The sequence below is a fragment of the Pyrgilauda ruficollis genome, unplaced genomic scaffold (genome assembly GCF_017590135.1).
Source record: "Pyrgilauda ruficollis isolate IOZ18807 unplaced genomic scaffold, ASM1759013v1 scaffold23, whole genome shotgun sequence".
In the NCBI taxonomy this organism is placed as follows: domain Eukaryota; kingdom Metazoa; phylum Chordata; class Aves; order Passeriformes; family Passeridae; genus Pyrgilauda; species Pyrgilauda ruficollis.
Genome location: NW_024522539.1, coordinates 10026781 through 10046948, shown reverse-complemented (window position 1 = coordinate 10046948; position 20168 = coordinate 10026781). Strand labels below are relative to the sequence as shown.

Sequence of the window (20168 nt, the reverse complement as noted above, 5' to 3'; positions counted from 1 at the left end):
GTGCACTTCTGAAGCAGATGCTTCATTCCTTTTTTACTTAACCACTAAAATCTGGGTTTACCACACCATACCCCAAGGCAATTCCACCCCCTTGCCCCTGATTTGAAACTCAAGTTTTTGAAGACAACTGTTCTGTCAGAGCCCATTGCAAGATTCTGATAAGAAGTGGCATATGTTTGACTTCAGATTGCTAAACATCACATAAGCATTCCCATTGTGCTTTGATGCTGGGCTTAACATCAGAAGATAACTATTAATATTTAATACATTTTTTAATATGTAATTTTTCAAATGTCAGAATGTAAGACAGGCTGAAAGGAACTTCAAATATCTAGTTTCCACACTGCTGGAGTCAAATGTGTGTCATCTTTTAGCAAGATGTGTCAGTTTTTGCATACATTAAGCCAATTAAATCCCTAAAAAATAGTCTAAGTACTATTTCACAGCTGATGGCTGGTGATAATTACTTGGGCTTAATATTTACCCTACATAAAAAATAATCTAACCTTTCTTCCTCTTGGCTATTCTCCACACTTGTTATGGAGATTTGATGAGCTCATCGTCTTTAGCCCCCGGAGAGATGAAGACTAAGCCATTCTGAAACAAGGAAAGGAAAATGTTTGAGTTAGTTTTTTGGGGTTTTTTTAAAGCAATAAACTTTTTATTTTAGTAGCTTTTCAAAATGTTCTGTCACTTTTACTCCACATCTTTAATGCATGAGTAGCACAGGTACAGCTGCTTGGTAAATAACCAATCATTCACTAAAGCACACCAATTTAAAATGCATTTATGGAAGGTTTAAGGCCATAATTTATGATAATGACACAGAGAGCACAAATTAATTCAAACTACAGAGGAAACAACTTGTTTCAAGTACAAAGACCAAGCCCTTTTAATTTTTTTGTCTTTGAAATTCTAACCACTGTAGCAAAAGCCTGTCATATTATTCTGCTAATCTTCCTCCATTGACTTCAATCATTTACTGCATTTTGAGCAAACACAGACACTATTATTTCAGGGTAAGAATTATCAAAATTATCTAAGTATCTCAAAGGAGCTCAAAGTCACAGGCTTTCAACAGATCTTGTATTCCCACTTTTCTTTGGGCCAGTAGGGCAATAGGCACCAAGCTCAGCCCACATCAAAACATATTATCCAGTCACTTATTTTTCATTTGTCAGTACAGTACAGGATTTACTGTGTCAAAGGCATTCTAAAACCTTACATCATTTTGGCTAGAGCCCCCGTCCCTGAGGGGCAACTCCAAACATTAGTATAAGAGGCATATACAGTTGGTCTTTATAGATGTTTTGGGTTTGTGTGTTGACTATTTTTTAATTTTTAATAATGGACAAAATATAGAAATAACCTTAAAGTTAACCAAGATTTAAAAATCTCACATTTCACAGAATCACAGATGTCTTTCCTCCTTGACCTGCTAAGTTAATCTGGAAACCTCTTATCACCCTCCAAAGGCTAAAAGCATCTTGATTCCTCTCCAGGTGTGGTACCCACTCCTGATTCCCTGCCAGACTATGGCAACATGCAGGGTTCTTCCTGAAGGCCTTTGAGGAGGACCCAGAAAAATCAGGCAATTGCTAACCTAATGCCAATTCCTCATAGAAACAGTGGGAGCTCTGAATAAAAAGAATCAAATTAAAAGACAATTACAATGAGTACAAATCTCAGCACCATGATTAATTCCTATTCAAGCCACAGGAACATATAACATATCAATGATTACATATACAACATATTATATATGTATAACATATACATTGACATGTTATACAACATATATCAATGATTCTGGGGCAAGAGACCTGAAGAGATAAAATACACATTGATATCTGTAACTGATGTGAACAATCTAAAATTCTGGGCTACTCACTCTGGTTGCACCATAAATATATTAGTTCCTAATCCTATCTACTATGGTAACACCAGTTGTGTCTAAGCCACAGAAAAGATTATTCAATTTCTACATTTCCCTGGCATTTCTCTAATTGTTTTCAGGAACACGTTACCCATCTGCTGCTGCAGTTATGTTTGTACTTCATTCAACAGGAAACACTAGATTTCATCACAGAACTTAACCAGGCTGCATTCAGTTAGGTCTCTTCTCACTGTTTGCAATTATCCTCGTTTCTACACTTAGCTTATTCATAAATAATTGCAAGAGCATGCAGAGGCCAACCACAAGACCCTCATTATGTTAGACACCTTACTAACATGTCAACACAACATATATGTGGAATAGCTTACAATAAAAACAGGTTAGTATCAGATCAGGTAATAATGTATTTACTCTGCTTAAGTGATTCTTTCATCTCCTCCCCTTGTTAGCAAGCTGATGCCTGGTGTGAGCAGAATATTACTCTCTACTCCAGTGACTGTAAAACGTGATCTTTGGAATTCTTTTCTACTGTGTCTCCCTTATGCAGCCAGGTGTCCTCTGCCTGGCCCAAAAAATGTATTTGTTTTCTTTGTGGTCCTCCAGAACATTGCCGTGAGCACCGGCTCCGTTGAGAGAGTGGCGAATGGAGAAAGCACGGCTGGAGATGAGACAGCAGTCAGCAAGGAAGAAGAAAACAAAACAGGATTTGTCAAGTTCGGATGGGTGAAGGGTGTGCTGGTGAGAAACTTACCTGCATTTCTAAAAAAAACAATTAAAAGGAAATAAAATCAGTTCTGTTACACTTAAGTCTTTGAAGAATTAAGAGAGGGAGGCAGACTTCAGGGATGTTTGGAATGAAATGCACTTTATCACCCTTCTGGTTTCAAACATTACTTTCAACCTTGAACTAATGCAGTAATTTTTCTTTAAAACCTAGGTAAGATGCATGCTTAATATTTGGGGTGTGATGCTCTTTATTCGACTTTCCTGGATTGTAGGTCAAGCAGGAATTGGTATGTATCTTATTTAATATCATTTTCAATAGTGAAAGGGATAAAGAGGATAAACTATACATGATCATGATTAATATATAATCCAAGATGTGCATTTGCATGTTGAACTAAATAATGTTTTCAAATGCTTGCCAGGGTAGAAGACATTAATCCTCCAAACTATTGGAATTTTCCAGACTCACAGCCAAATTACTGCTTAGAGGCATAGATCTGTTAACTATGCATATGATCATCACATTTGAATATTTCTGAGCTTTAGTGAAATTTGTATTTAGATCCTGTAACAGATGTAAACTTTATGACTCGGGCCAATTTCTAATATGTGCGTACAGAGTTAACCTTTAAGAGTTCACACTTTGCTTATCTGTGAAACCCAAACCTTGTCATCTACATATTATAAACAACACTTCTTCACTTCTTCTCTGCCAAGATGAAAACAGAACTGGAAGGAGGTCTCATTTCAACAGGATTTTGTTATTTTTAACTACAGAATGGCACTTGATACTAGTGTACTATGAAAGACTAAGTTTTAAAAACTCTGCTTCAGCTTTCATATAACTGAAACAGGTACATTTCATTGTGTGCTGTATCTTTGCTTTTTCATTGTGCAATTTAATTAATCCAAATTCCAGATCCCTGGGAGACTGGGCCCCAAGGCCTCCATCCAGTATACTGCAGAGTGTTCACTGAAACCAGCAAGAGAGGGAAGTGCTTCCAGCACTGACAGAGCAGCTCAGCGAGGTGCAATGTCCCACAGCTGGGTGCTACAGCTCCCTTTTTAGAGCTACTGCTGTGGGGAAGCACAGAAACCTCAGCTGCCATGGCAGTGTCCCTCTGTGATCCCTGATCATACAATTAGAGCAACGGGACCCTGATCTTTGACTGGCACCCAGATGTTATAAAACACAGCAAAGGCGAGATGATCGCAAGTAGTCCAGTTTGGATGATCACAGAACGGAAATATTCAGTTATATTAAGGGGTCTCAGCTCTGCTGGACTTGGATAAAAGTCAGTGCTCAAAATCAGATTGACTATCATAACTATAATTTATGTCCTTGTCAATGGAAGTGAAATTAAACATCTCCAAAATTTTGCATGGTTGAAGTCTAATTTCCAATAAAAAGCAGTAACTTCATAGAAGTTTCACTTGAGCAAGACTGAGCTTTTGATAAAAAAATAACAATGAAACACTTATTAAGAAAAAAATCACAAACTTACAGAGACACAAATAGGAAAAGAAAAAACAACCCAACAATAAAAGATCCAGAACTAAGCGGAAGAACTTTACTACTTCTGCTGTGCTCCATGCATGGCTCCAGCACTGTGCCTGACAAAAGGGTGCTTTCTGATTTTATGATGCATACCAAATGAGCACATACAGCCCAGGGCACTCATAACTATATGCCTTGCCATGAAAATTCTGCATCTTAATATTGCCAAGACTTTGCTCTAGGGTTTCATGCAAAATTAGTTTTTAAGGGCAGTTTAGTAACTTATTGAGATCATCAAGAAGTATTACTTTGTTTTGAGGTGTGAGAATAGCCATAGGCAAGAGTAATTCATTTTGGAACAACTTACTTAGGAGCCATATGCCTGGTTTTCAATCTAAACTTTAATCAGATTTTAACATTAATTTGCACAACATCAGTTACAACTTTCCTACTTTCATTTTTAATTTTACCATTTTAACTCATTGATAAGCAGGCTCTTCTTACAGTTTATTGCTCTGCTGTTGCTTTTTTAAATTGCATGTGTTATGCAAGGGGGTTACTTTTATTTTTGAAAATGAGACGTCAAATTCCATTTGAATAATTTCTCAATGCATTTTTGGAATGCCTTATAAGCAATAAGCTTTAAGTCCCCAGCCAAGCTGCTTAAGGAGAACAGTGATGGAAGCTCATCATCACCAAGGCTCAGGGATTTCACTGGGTACTGCTACTAACATGGAAATTAAATGAGACAGTTAAACCACCATCTGGGCACCATTTACATCCCCATCATTAGAGGGCCAAAGAGAGACAACCCAATTATTTCTATACCCTGATAGGCTGTCTTGGGTAAAAGCTCTTACAGGGGAAAAAATAGGATTCTGCAAGGTCCTCTGGCTATCATAAGCTAGGAAAAAAAAAGGCACAGAATACTTCTGACAAGATTCCAGGTCCAAAACTAATCTGCTATTTCCACCTGATATCTGGGAACTCTCTGAAATCTGTATTTGAACCTGTACATGGAATGGTTAGACAAAGGCAGGGAAAACCCAAGTTTATGCTACCTGCAAATCTGGCCCCAAATATTAAAATTAGGTTACATTACATTATATTACAATGATGTTTTGGTTGAGTCATTTCATTTTATGCACTTTTCTTCTTAAAATGCTAAAATATTTTTTTAAAAAATTATCATTAAATCCTTCCCATGAAGATGTTACTATCAGATTAGCAAAATATCTGACCCTATATATCACATATATGTTAAAAATATGAATTGTGAATTGCAATAGAACATCCTTGAAAAATATCCTTAGGATGCACATAGCAAATAATTTTAAAACTGCTTTGAAAATTATGTGTCTAACTTACTCAATTTAAGAGTTAACAGCTCTAAAAGTCAGTCCACTTCTCGGACACAAAATGTGCATGGTTGAACAATACCCTTCAAAGCACATCCTGCTCGATGGTAGCTGACCAAAAGGAATGACCATTTGGAATTTTTTCATACAGACCTGCACATAAAACACTTGCATGACTAGTTATAGTAAGAGTTCAGAAATCAGTAAGATAAACATGATTTATTAGAGGCTCAAATAATTTTTAAATATCCTACACTATGTTATATATCATTTATGGCTCACACATTACACTGCTTTATCTTAAAGGATTGTGATAACATGGCTATAATTTAAGCAGCAAAGAACATTAATTCAGGGACTGGATGTCTATAACCATCCAGTATGAACTGAACTCAGGAATCTGATCTGTAAGTCAGATGGTAGAAACACAGCAGGTAAATCAATAAGCTTGTAGTACTTCTAGCTCAATGTCAATTGTAGGATCTAAGTTTCAATTTGGATGAGCCCTGGCCAATAAATACAGCTACAAGCAATGTATATTCTCCAGTTCCACACTGAATGCCTGTGTGCTCTATGGGAAAAAAGATACTGCATAAACCTTAGCAAATTCAGATAAAACTAAGAACTGCTTCCATGCTTGGCACCAAACTGATTTTTTTCTCCTTGTTTTCTCTGTCCCTTATCATAGAAATAAGAATAAAAGCAATACAGTTGAGAGAAAAAAAAATATTATTTCTTCAGCTGACTTGAAACAAAAAGGAGATCTGGAACTACAGAGACAAACTCCTCTAGGTAGTGCCAGAAATGTAACAGCAATGGCTGCAATTGTACCTTGGGAGGTGCAGTTTGTACATGTTTTATTGGGCAGGCAGTCTAGCCCTAGAACATGTAATCCAAAGAGGATCTTCTGTGGGATCTTTATCCACGGAGGTTTTCAAGAGCCAGCTAGCCAAGGTCATCACTGATTTAATCCTGTGTTGGCAGTAGTTCTGCTGTAACTGGAAGGTTGAGCTACAGACCTCCTGAAATCACTTCAAACCAAAGCTTCTATGATTCTAAATCACACAAAGCACATCCTACTCATATAGTTTCTAGCAGTTTCACAAAGTTAACAGAAACCCAGCCATATAGCCAAAGACTGGAAACATTCTCAGGTTTCAACCTTACATTGAAACCCACTTATAACTAATATTTCGATACATGATTATCATTGTGTTATCAGCTAAAAAAAATAATCTAAGTTCTCTATGATTATACTTTACAGGTCACCTGTTAAAGTAAATGGCATCTAAAATGCAGTACTTCCATTTTCAAGTGTTTGTTTTGTGTTAGAGTAAAACTGCCTTTTGCAGGGAAAGAGGCAGAGAGCAGAGTAGGAAAGCCCAGCATTTCACAGCTTAGCAAGTGAGGATGTAGAAGATTCCCACTCTTGCCTTGTCCTCTGCCTGACAGACTCCTTGTCCTCATCCACTGTGAATCTATATAGTCAGTCTTCCTCTGATTCAACATTTCATTAACTGATGAAACACAACAGCATTGTTACAAGAGAGATGGTTCATGTGCCTCTCTCTTAATTTAAACAGCCAGGATTGTGTGTTAAAGGTAGACATAAGCATCCATGTCAAGGGATGCCTGTTTGTTTGCTTCCTCCATCCTTTGGAAATCATAAGAATTCCTGGACCGGGTACTCCTATCAGAAAGGATCACTGCTTGAAGACTGATGGGAATAATTTACTATCGTGACACGGACTTCATGAAAACATTCTGCAAGCTGCAAGTGGTCAACAAACCATCTTTTCAGTTTATTGCTCTGATTCTGGCCTGAAAATTCAATTTAAAGAAAGAATGATTTGTAGGAAACATGGAACACGAGTAAAATATTTTATCTTCTTATCACTGACAGGTCTTGGAGTAATCATAATTCTTCTCGCCACGATGGTAACCTCAATTACTGGGTTGTCAACTTCTGCAATAGCAACTAATGGGTTTGTCCGTGGAGGTAAAAATCTTAGGGTTACTAATGCTTTCAAGCCCCAGAAGGTATTTATGTATTATTTTCGTATGAGACAAACCAGAGGGACCATAAACCAAAGGGCACAGCTAGTGGAACTGGAAGGTAACAATTCTAGCCACCTCTCATCACAATTTCAGGCATGTTTGAGCTGTCACTTCTAATAAAGCACGGCTTTCAGTTCAGTCTGAGAAGTACATTTCAGGTGTCCCTGCCAACTGCTGAGCAAGGGATGGTTCTGGCTTTTCCTGGAATTCTTTCACCTTTCAGCCGGTCTTTCCTATTCAGAGCATTCCAGGTTGGACATTCTTCAACAAACTGAGCATGAGACATCTCTTCCTGTCATTTTGAAGACTGATGCAGATCAGTGGATATCTTCAGTTCAATGCCTTCTTTATAACACTCCTTACATTTCAGCCCCTCCTTGGAAGACGGGTAAATAATTCAGCTGTAAAAGTCCATGTCAGGTATTTGTGAAACAAAGTTTTGGTGCATTTCAGAGCCTTAAAGTTTTAACTGGTCTGGTCTAAGCCCTCTGGAAAATGGAAAGTTCTTACTACGTCCCTAAAGCAAAACAGGTACTGGAATACACTTGCATATACTTTCTTTTTCGGATCTTTCAGGTCTTGGAATCATAGTTATTGCTCTGAGTGTAGTAGTAACAACATTGACAGGTATCTCCATGTCTGCCATTTGCACTAATGGAGTAGTAAGAGGAGGTAAGTGAATATGATCTCATGAAGATGATCTTCTCTGCAGATTTGAATTAGAAAAATAAATGGAACTGAGATAACTGTGTTATAAGCAAAGAAAAAAATATGTGTATTTGCAGTGATTTCTCCCAGTGGATCAACAGCAAATGGAAATGTGTATAGACTTAATGCAAAAAACATTAAAGATTCACTGCATCACTATGATGCAGGAACTTAAACAATGTACCACAGAATGTGACCTTTCATGTTAACATTGGGATAGACCCACGTAAGTTACAACTTACTTAAAAGTTACTTAACTTCGCTTTTCGGAAGTGAAGCTCTCTCTCCTTTATGTTACTATATCATGCATCGTGAAAAATTATAACAAGGTCCAGTTTTGCATGCTAATATGCACTAAGAAGATTTCTGGAATAGAAAGGCATACTGAAAAGTCTGAAGGCAGAACCAGTATAAAGCACATTGCTTTTCTGCAGTGTTCCCTGTTAACACAGGGCAAAGATTGGTTATATTTGTGAGATTAAAAGCACAGATTTCTCCAATCACAGTTACGTGGGGGGGGGGGGGGGGGGGGGAAAAAAGGGGGGGGGGGGGGGGGGGGAAGCAAAAGCTGAGTGTTTAGTTGTGCTGAAATAACAATTTCTGTCTGCAGGTGGAGCATACTATCTTATCTCAAGAAGTCTGGGCCCAGAGTTTGGTGGATCTATAGGACTTATCTTTGCATTTGCAAATGCAGTGGCAGTTGCCATGTATGTAGTTGGATTTGCTGAAACAGTTGTAGAACTTCTTAAGGTAAATATAGATGTTTCCTTTATATGATGGAATTGGCCCAGTTTTGTTTTGTGTGGCTTTTTTTTTTTTTTTTTTTTTTTTGGGGGGGGGGTGGTGATGGTGGTGTTTGTTTTACATAATGTATTTGCATAAGTAGTGATATGTTTTAGTTAAGGCCTGAGGGGCATCTTGAGCAGGGAAGAAGCTGGTCTGTCTATATATGCCACAGAGTGCTTCTTCATTATTTCTACCTTTTGAATATATTTCATACATTTCTGGACAAGAATCTCAAAATCAGAATAGGAACAGGCATCCCATTAGCCAAATAACCCCAACTGCAAAAAGCCAGCTGGAATCTGACATACCAACACTTGGTCTCACAAAGCTCTGAAACTTTGGCAGCTCACTGCTTTCTATTTCACCTTGTTACTTGATCTCACCAGCTGGGCAGAGAAAGATTGATTCTCATAACATTTCTAACCACTTTCAGGAGAGTGATACACTGATGGTAGATGAGTCCAATGACATCAGAATCATAGGGACCATCACTGTGGTGTGTCTTCTCGGCATCTCTGTTGCTGGCATGGAATGGGAAGCAAAGGTAAACTTTTAAAAGAATATAAAAGCAAGCAGTATATTAACCTGCTGTACAGCATTAGTGTGTGAGGAATGCTGTTCAACAGATGGAATTTTCAAAAGCACTCTGTTTCAGTTTATGCTTAATCTTTCTAAAAGCAATAGCAGTTTAATCATTACATTCAATGAAAGCACAATTACTCTAAACTCTTCCTTGAACACATATTTAAAAGCAAAGAGGAAGTTTGGGTTTTGCAGACAACTTGGTTATATTCATTTTTATAATTCATGGCATCATTTAGAGCCTTGGCTACATGCCCCTTTCGTCCTTAGTTTTGATGCAGCTTGGTAGAATAAACAGTAGCAAAAACAATATGTGGTTTTATCACTGTACTCTCTCAAGCCCTACTCAGCAGAAGAGCTCTATTTGTTACCCATTCTTTAATCTCTAATGATTTTTGCTCTTCCTTCACCTGTGAAAAAGGTCAGAATGCAAATTCAAATGGAAATACTTTAGACAGTGGAATACAGCTATTGAAATCAGGTCCAGAAATTAGGTTCAACAGTACCTTGTTTTTGCTGTGATGGAGACTAGAACTACTTGTAAAAGAGATCAGAAAACAATTTGATATTATAAGCTTTGAAGTGACAACCCCCTGCAACTAAAAAAAATTTATAACAATATAAAAATGCCTTATACTTTATACTATTGCATTAGCTGTTCTATTTTACTTTTTCTTGTAAGGAAGCTAACCTAAAATTAAATTATAACTCTTATTTCATTACCCCCTTAGTAAAAAGCATCTGCTGTTGTCATTAGCTGATTCAGCTATCTTGACTCCTGGTATTTTCAAAAACTATAGAAATGAATAACCTGTTATAGGGAACAGACACAGATAACTTACTATATAACCATCTACGCAGCAACAAAGTTAAAAACAATATGAGAATCTCTTTTTTTCTATTAACAGGCTCAAGTTATTCTTCTAATAGTTCTTCTTGTTGCCATTGCAAATTTCTTTATTGGGACAGTCATTCCTACCAACACTGAAAAGAAGGCAAGAGGCTTTTTTAATTACCAAGGTAAGCAATCTTGCTGTCTATCATAAAATTATATCTGCATTCTTTTGACTTAATAGTAGGCTAAGGATTCCACTGAAAAATGTCACAAGATCAGAACCTTCTGCCCAAGTTTAAGTGAGCTTGCACACAAAGAGAATGGATTCAATCTCTAATCTTGAGTCTGTCTTTGCTGCTGCAGCTGACAGCACAGTAAAATGCAGCTTGAGTCATTTATACATCAGTAGAGCACAGGCAAATGTTAACATAGAGCTAAGAGCAAGTGCTGCAGTGACACTTCTGTCACTTCAGCATGGATCTGTAGCTCTGAGATGCAGACAAGCACATCCTTCTGGGGAGCGGACTAAGGAAATCAAATTCACTTTGCTTGTGATGTGAGACAGATTCAGACACAGTTGTCCAGATGTGAAAGACTGGCTTACTCAGCTCCTTCATTAGGTAACTTTGGAATCAAATCCTGTTGCTATATTTCATTCTCACTATATTTGCAGCATCAATATTTGCAGAAAACTTTGGACCAGATTTCAGAAGCGGAGAAGGATTTTTTTCGGTGTTTGCCATATTTTTTCCAGCTGCCACTGGCATTCTTGCAGGAGCCAATATCTCAGGAGATCTGAAAGTATGTATTTCATGAACTTCATAATATTAGTCATAGGTTGGAAAAATAACAAGAAAACTAATCATGAATCAACACTCTATTCAGTTTTTAATCATGTCTTAATTTGGGAAGCAAAGCTCTCTCTTTTAAGTACCTGCTTTATTATTTAAAAACATCAATTCACAAATTCTCTCGTAATGCATTATGGATATTTACAGAAATTACAGTAGCTGGATTTGGGTTGCTATATAATTTAAAAACATGTTTCAATAACCTGTAATAATATATCATTACTGGTCCATTAGCAGCACATGCTATACAAGAAATTACATGTGTATCTCTTGGAGCTCATCTTTTGTAAACATCAGTCCAAACATCATCCCAAAAATCATACCTGGAAAGCTCATGTTTGTACTCACAAGAATCAGTGAAGATCAGCTTTTCATATTCAGGGTCATAGCAAGGGCAGAGCAAACAGAGCATTTAAATAAAGCAAGTATGTCCCAATCCCAAGTCAGTATTGCTGCTCAAAGGAAAAGCTGCAAGCTTGCAACTGTGACCAAAAAAGGAGTCTGAAGAGAAAGGTAAAGGAGGTCCAAGGGTGCCCAGTTGTCTTGCTGTGGCCAATCTGTCAGTTCCCCATTCTCCTCTTGCAGTTTACCACTTAGAGGATATGGAATTTCTAGTATCTAAACATACAGATAAATTAGAGACAGGAATTTTGAGTGCTCTTTAGTTTTCATGAAAAACACTCAAAAAACAACCAAATTAAATAAAGAAAAAAAAGTCACCAAGACATGGCTCACAGCTTGATAACCCCAGCATGTCAAATGAAGTTATTTGGCCTTATTCTATTGCCTTGCCTAACCCATTGCCTTGCAGACCTTAAAGGATTCAACCAAAGGTCTTCTATTTCTGTACTGGCACAGCAGTCACAAGTTCACCAGATCCTACCACCCCTGAGAGCCAGTTCTCTTTCCCTTCCTCACCCTGAGCTGCATGTCTCAGCTCCTTTATTTTCAGAGGACTGCTTTTCAAGCCAAGCACAGAGAACATACGTAGAAACTGAGCCACTGATAGCGTCAATGAGATCCCATTTTTAATTAAAAAAACAAAAACCATTGTACTTCTGCCCAGTGAGACTGCACCAGCCTCACACAATCTCCATCCTTTTATCAAACAAAAATAATTCTGTTGCCATATATGGTGCTCTGTCTGCATGGCAGACTCCCAAAGCAGCAGCACTTCTTTCATCAGCTGAGCAGACCTAGGGAAGCAGTTCTCCTGTTGGATCTCTGCAGTCGTTTCAGCCTCACAATAAGTAGACTTCTGTAACCAAGTCCTCCTGGCAACAGATTCCCCACTGAGCACGTTTAGATGCATTAGACAAGTCTAATTAAATTAACCAGCCTCTCCAGAATCTAAAACACAAGCTAAGGAATGTTTAAAAAGTGCAAAATTTATCAATCAAACTTTCTTTATAATTTGTTGCGAACACCTTTGTCCATGCTCCTGCAGCCACTACATACACACAGTCAAGTTGTGCCCTACTCCAGAGCCTACTCATAGGGACAGCTTCCTAGTGACTTCCTACTCACTTCAGTGGGGTTTAGCCCCTGAAGTGCTAACAGCATAGTAAATATGGATTTAAATTTTAAAAACACAAAACATAGAAGTTGTTAAGTTGTAAGAAGCTTTAACCTTAAGATGTAATGTTACACAGTTTAAGATAACCACAAGATTCCACAAACAATTACCTAAAACATGCACATCAGAACTGCATACAGCTACTGTGGTCTGAGTGCAAAGGCTCTTATGCAGCAGAAGTGACTCCACAATTATTTCCCAGCTCAATAAATCCTCACCACCTTTAAAAAATTATATTAATTACTAATCCAGTTATGCAATTCATGTATGCTTCACAACACACTCCAAATTTGTATTTTGGTTTTTTATCCTGCAACAAGCATAGTTAAAGAGTCTGTGACTTCAAATGCATTCAACAAATGTTTGATTTAAAAACACCATGCTAAACCAACTTAAGGAGAAAATTCATAAAAAATTCTTCCTAGCATAAACAAACACACCCTAAATTGTAAGGTTATCTAGCATTTAAAATCCCTTTAAAATGTACAGTGCAGATCTTTGGACTCTTACTTACAGTTGCATTATCAAAGCTGATGCTGTTTTGAGCCAGTGTATAAGCATTATAATCCAGCCTCATTAAATAATCTAAATTAAGTCAATACAGTGAAAGAAAGTAGCTGTCTTGAAGACCCAACTAACAATTACTGGTCGCAAAGCACAGAAGTACTGTATTCTGTACAGGGTGACTACATCTATCTTACCAATTAACCAAAAATGGTCCCATCGTGTCATCCACAAAGGTCTGATGGTTCAGTAACTATTTACCCACTATGTCATTAAACATTAAAATAAAGCCAATTGCAATGTAAAGAGAGTTTGGAGTTCAAGAAATGCAGACCTCAGGACACTTCTGTTGCTATAAATGTGAGCTCTGCTCCAGCAGAATATCCTTCTCATGTGCAGGGTAGGAGAGTTGCACCACAGGAGCTCTGCTGTGCTGGGATCAGAAATGTTGATTCAGGTCAGAGCGATAAAAATCTGCTCTCTGGGGTATCTTCACACCACAGTGTGGAAGAGCTCCCAGCATGCAAATGCAATCAGGCTGCAGCACACAGCTCACAGTGTTTCTCGTGTCACTGCTTTGTTTAAGGACCCACAAAGTGCCATACCCCGGGGAACAATGCTGGCCATTGTGATCACCACAATTGCTTACATTGCTGTTGCAATATGTGCAGGTAAGTACAGAACCTCTGCTTGACTTGTACAGTTAAGTTTGAAAGCTTGGCATGCAAATGAATGATTAGCCTCACTGCTTTTTCATGCCATGGATTTATTATGTAGAGAGACAGTAGTTTTGATTTTACTGTGCATCAAAACAGTGGTTTAAAAAAAGCAGCAATAAGTGGAAACAGAAGTCCCCATTTGGCAGCTGGACCTTCAGGTAACTTGTATGGTTATTTCTGCATAAGATTCAGTGACAAAGGCCTCCAGCATATAGTATCCATGAGCATAATAAAGATCAAAGGAACCTCTGATCAATCTGCTGATCTTTTGTTCCTGGTTCACACTGAAATTTCACATGGCTTCTGCTTGTCTTCTTACTGAACACTCATGAGAATCACAACAACAGGGTAACACACACATTTTGTATGTTACATGTCAAAGACAGAAATCAGTTACCTGTCTCAAAGGAACAACACAACTACATGTTCTACAGTAGTGGGCTGTGAAGTAACAAAATGGGCAAGAGTGAAAAGCAGGCCTGTACTGAAAGCCATGAACTGTGTTGGAGGATTATGCAGTTAAAATCTCATTACAAGCATACAATAAATCGTCAAAAAAAAAACCCAAAAAACAACAACTCCGTTTGTATTTAATAGTATTGTAAGAAAGAGAGTTGTAAGCAACACTCTTTCTTATGAACAAATACCTCAATACCACAAGAAAGCCCTGCAGAGAACTCCCTTTTCTGAGAGATTACTCTCAAGGCTTCTTAACTTCTGTGGTTCTTGGACTTCATGCATAAGGCAGAATACTTGACCCAAGCCTCAGCTCAGGTCATTGCATTATTTGAATCAAATTTCCCCCTGCAATTAAAACTGAAGTAGTCAGTCATTCTTCATTCTTCAGTAGTCTTTCTTATATAAATTCACTTTACATTATAAGTTGTCGCTGTTTATTTGAGAACATTGCTGTGCTCTCACAAGCAGTAGGTGTATTTCAGCTTCAGAGCTGTGCATTTTTCAGTGTAATACTTCCTTTTTTATTACTTTTTTCCATGTTTGCATGTTAGTTTCCTAAACAGCCAATGGGTGTTTTGGGACTCAGTGTTTTGGACAAATTTGAAAAGACAATACAAACTTACATTTTGGCCACTAAAGATATTGAGAGCAACACTCCATATGTTTCTTCTCACTTCTGGTGGTGTCCTGGTTTAGGGCAAATTTGGAAGGGAACTTCCAAAGGGGTTCCTCCAGAAAGCAGATTTAAGTGGCCCCTCTTCCAACTGGTTTGGGAGATTTCTTTGGAGAAAAGTGGGGAAAAAAAAGCCTGTTTATTTAACAAGCAAAGTATTCACAAGCATAAAAAATGAATAATATTAAACAATAAAATTTCATGTGGTGTAGCTCAGCTCACTCAGCCTGTTATCAGTCCCTCCTGCACTGCAAATGCTGTGTCCCAGGCCCCAGTGGGCCACAGGTGTGAGCTCCCAGTGTTTTTCTGGGTTTTCAGTGAGAGGAGGTTTGAACAGTTCCAATAAAAAGAAAAGCCACAGTCTGGGGAACTTCTCTTCCTCAGCTAGCTCAAAACTAACTAAAAGCAAAGGAGAGCTCTCTCCAGCTACAGACAACACAGTCTGTGAGAAGGAATGCAGGGAAGCAAGTGCAGCTTCTAAAAACAAACTCCACGTGTCTTCTCTCCCCCTTCACTCTTGGAGCCAGTCTTGAAGGTGCAGAACTTAATATCCAGCATAAACAGAACAGATGACTGGGGATACAAGCATCATAAAGTCAGCCTAGGCCATAAGCAAAAAAAAGGTAACATAAATATCAATAGACACAGAAAGAATATAGGTAATGTCTCCTGTTTGAAGTTTTTCTCATCATATTGGTATCAGTAGGGCTATGGCAATCTGAACAGCTGAGGATCTGGGTCTCTAAAGTAATTTGGTGCCCCTGTTACACAGAAGAAAGAGTATGCCTAGACATAAAAGCCTCACTGAACCTGTTTGCTCTGAATACTAGCACTTTTAAAAGTGGTAACAGGAAGACAAAAGACTTCTGAGCTAGTCAATTTACTGCTGATCTCTGTCTGGGTCTCTAATCTTAGAAATATGCTAATTCTTATTAGTTAAGTGGCTGATTATTTTAAAAGTAACAGAAGCAAATATTTGCTTACAGACACCATGAGAAACTCAGTCATAGTACATGAAAGTAAATCCCTGTCCAACATGAAATGTTGCTCTTTGGGATGAATCTAAGGCAGCAGTTGTACAAGAAGTGAGCAGTTCGGAGTCAAAGTGTGGCAAGAACATTCTTTCTAAGTCAAAAGGAAGCAAAATAACAATGTATCATTTTTTCCACAGCCTCCTGTGTTGTAAGAGATGCTACTGGGAATGTCAATGATACAATTGTACCTGGAATGAGCTGCAATGGATCATCTGCCTGTGGCCTAGGCTATGATTTTTCAAGATGTGCAAGTCAGCCATGTGATTATGGGCTGATGAATAATTTTCAGGTTTTAGTGAGATAATATATATTAGCATATAAGCATATATTAGCATACTAAGCAAAACATGTACATAAGTACAAACATGCAAAACTGTTATTTGCAGACAACTACAACAGGACAACCACTTTTATCTAAAAAAGCAAACTATAAGAATGGTGAAAGACAAAAATCCCCCGCACTGCACGTTTACCTTCACATTGTCCCTCACTAGCCTTCTTAACACTCTGGTAAGGCCTTCATCTCCTCTTTTAACAAATCTCCTCTTTTAGCAAATCCCAAGCACCATGCAGCAGTATATGTTGTAACATCTTCAAACTGAAAGCCCAGACTTAACAGAGACCTCAGGAGCTCCTGTTAGATGAGGAATTCACCTCACTGCTCTTGACACATGGATGTGATTTCACCTCAGGGGTGCTGTGGCCACAGTTAAAGGGTTGTGTCACAGTACAAAAACCAGAGTTCTGACTTCTTTTAAAAAAGTATCCAAAAATAGAGCAAAAAATCAAGTGAGAAGTTATGGAGTCTTTCTCCTAGGCCAGAGACTGTCTGCCATTTTTATTCTTCAAAATAAAGCTTAGGGTAAGCATCAAAGTAAAGCAGCTCTGCAGCCTGACAACCACAGGTCCCAGATCTCTGTGCAGCCCCTGTGCTTCATGGCCAGCAAGAGGAATTCACCACCCACCTGCACATGCTTTTCAACAAGTCATTTGTAGCTTTTAAAGTCACTTGCTTTTTTCCTAGCTGGCTCTGCTAAATGACAAGGCTGGGTAACCACCTTGAAAGGGATAGGCTGTCCCTTTCATAGACTACTTTCCCTTCCTTCCTTGATCATTTACCATCCTTACTCCCACCTCAGTTCAGCTGCCCACACTCAGGGCACCCCTTAAAATCAGTGACCTCCCTACAGCCAGACAAACTTTCACTTCTTGCATTTACCCCTGCCAGACTAGAGCCATAAAATAGTATGACTACATCTGACAAACCTTCAGGATGCACCAGTTTCTTTCCTGAATTACTGCCCACACACCACCAATCACATCCATCCATCTTTTAGCTCCCTTGTCTGGTGCTCCTCAACAGCCCTTTCACTGCAGTAGTCACTGAGGCCAGCCCAGGCTCCTGGGAGGGCTGAGGGAGGCTTGACAGTGACCATCATTTCTGTTTGCAGCACTGCAGTTACATCAGCACCAGCAGACATTTTCTCTCATTTTTAGCCATATTAAATAATCAAGAGGAAAAAAACCCAAACAAAATAAAGTACCTCCAACCACATTTCATACATTGGTGCTTTTCCCTGCTATTTCCATTTTCTTGTCTGCTACAAGCTGACTATTTACTCATCAAGTAGAGGCTGTTACTTACAGCAATCAGTTAGTAAATGCAGTGAGGAAATCTCAGAGTACTCATCTGCCCCAGCAGACAGCTGCATATTTGAATAAGAATTTGGCTTTGCCTCCATTGCTTTTAACTAAACCAGAAATAATAGTACAGTTTGTAGCAGATTAAATTTAGAACTGTGAAAAGTAGAGACACATAGAGCACTTGAATGGGTTTGTCATTAGAAAGTGCATCCAAATGCAAGCCTATTCTTTCTACCTTCTTTTTTTCCTAAAGGTGATGAGCATGGTGTCTGGCTTTGGTCCTCTCATCACAGCTGGCATCTTCTCAGCTACTCTGTCATCAGCTCTAGCATCTCTTGTCAGCGCACCCAAAGTTTTCCAGGTAAAATTCAACTATCCATTTCCTTATACTTGGTTTTACTTCAGACACAAAGTTGAACTCTGTGTGCCAAAGGTAATGTATATTTAAGCAACACTGACACATGTGGCAGGAAGAGGCAGGGAAACCAATATGTAGAATGTTTTTCAGCAGAAAAAGACAAGTCTTATCATCATACAAGGGCGATACTGTTCTTTTGGTCAGAGCTCAGCTTTGCTGCAGGAGCAGGGGATACTCATGTGCCTGTCATAAATAGCTTCAAGGGTACTTTCAGGACCACTTCTGTCTTCTTACAAAAATCTACAATGTAAGCACAGGAGCAACAGGAGTCCTCAGCTCCATAAGACTCAGGTTCTGTCGGGTGTGCTCTTAACAGGCTGTCCAGAAGCTGTCTGGGCAGCAGCAACGTGGACAGACTGGGAGCAGAGGGCATGGGAGAGATAAGCTGTACAAATGACATCAAGCCACTGATTTATGCTTCAGCTTCTCCCAGTTTGGACTCTATTTAGCTATTTAATTACCTTTTTCTTTTAAAGCACTGAATAAGCATTAAATGCCTGTGATTCTATTTCCCATGATATAATAACATAGTAGCACATTGTCTTATCACCTTATTTAAATGTTCACATGCCACAGCAGTTGATGTACTTGAAGCACTAAGATTTAACTTTTGTTCAGCAAAAACCGAGAAAGCTGCCACTCATAAACAGTGACTTCTGGTGCAAGAAAGTGCTGCTTAATAGAGTTACGTGCTGATTTTCTTACCAGGCTCTTTGCAAGGACAACGTCTACAAAGGGCTAGAATTCTTTGCCAAAGGATATGGAAAAAACAACGAGCCTATCAGGGGATATGTCCTCACTTTTGTGATCGCCATGGCCTTCATTTTGATTGGTTTGTATAATGTTGCACAGCTGCTACAGTGTCATGTTCTGAAATTACAAAAACTCATACTATAATACAATTAGTAGCTGCAGTCTGGAACATTTCCAGTCGGGTAAGCTCTGACATAAGCATACTCCAAGTCCTGGTAGCAGTTCCACTATTCCTAATGAAAGCAAAAGAAAGTAGCAGGGATTCCAGTGACTTACCACCACCACCACAGCCTCATTCTCCAAGATGCAGAGTAGCTGCAATTCCTGTTCACTCTGCTGGAAGAGGGCAGTGCTTAGAATTCTATCAGATATGGCAAAGTCACAATCTTTGAAAATGGTTTTTCCAGTTTATATTGCACATAGCTCAGAGCTAATTCCGAGATACTTAGGAAGCCTGTTCTGCCCAAGCCCTTCCCACAGTCAGCTCCAAAGCAATCCCAGTTTACCAGGACTGGTGAAAGAAAACTCCAGCTACCACATTTAGGGGTGCAGGGATTGTTATCAGTTTTTCCAAGATTTGAAATTCAAACTGTCTTATGCTAAGTAAATAGAATGTCTAGTACAGAATTCATATTCCCACTAAGTTGTAACTACAAATAATTTTTTTAATGCATACATCCTGTCAATTATGTATTTAAAATTCTGAACTTCACATCAGATCATTAAGAGACAGTATGCTGAATCCCAATATCAAGTATAACACTGCATAGTACATAATGTTATTAAAGTCAGGATTAGCAGAATTAATGAAGGTAGATCAAGGTGGCCTTAAATTAGCAAGATAGGAAAATACCCAAGCTCTCCCTGGATGACAAATGCAGACAATGTTCAGATTTAATGCATCATTAGGAAACAGCTAGCCAACAGTCCAGGAAACTGGTGCCTCTGTCTGACTTGTGTATGTGTCTTGCAGCTGAACTGAATACCATTGCACCCATCATCTCCAATTTCTTCCTGGCTTCATACGCTTTGATTAATTTCTCCTGCTTTCATGCCTCATATGCAAAATCTCCAGGTGAGTCTGCATTC

At 38.6% G+C, this 20168-nt stretch overlaps 1 protein-coding gene across 1 annotated transcript in view; it reads left to right on the top strand.

The window, feature by feature from the left end:
- Positions 1–20168, top strand: part of SLC12A1 (solute carrier family 12 member 1) — a 46178-nt gene that overhangs the window by 3878 nt on the left and 22132 nt on the right. Inside the window, exons 3-14 of the mRNA XM_041469017.1 lie at positions 2501–2635; positions 2835–2910; positions 8114–8209; positions 8856–8995; positions 9465–9575; positions 10522–10633; positions 11122–11249; positions 13966–14050; positions 16402–16553; positions 18162–18269; positions 19035–19158; positions 20053–20154. Of these exons, the coding sequence (XP_041324951.1) occupies positions 2501–2635; positions 2835–2910; positions 8114–8209; positions 8856–8995; positions 9465–9575; positions 10522–10633; positions 11122–11249; positions 13966–14050; positions 16402–16553; positions 18162–18269; positions 19035–19158; positions 20053–20154 (1369 nt within the window). The remainder of the gene's footprint in view (positions 1–2500; positions 2636–2834; positions 2911–8113; positions 8210–8855; positions 8996–9464; positions 9576–10521; positions 10634–11121; positions 11250–13965; positions 14051–16401; positions 16554–18161; positions 18270–19034; positions 19159–20052; positions 20155–20168) is intronic.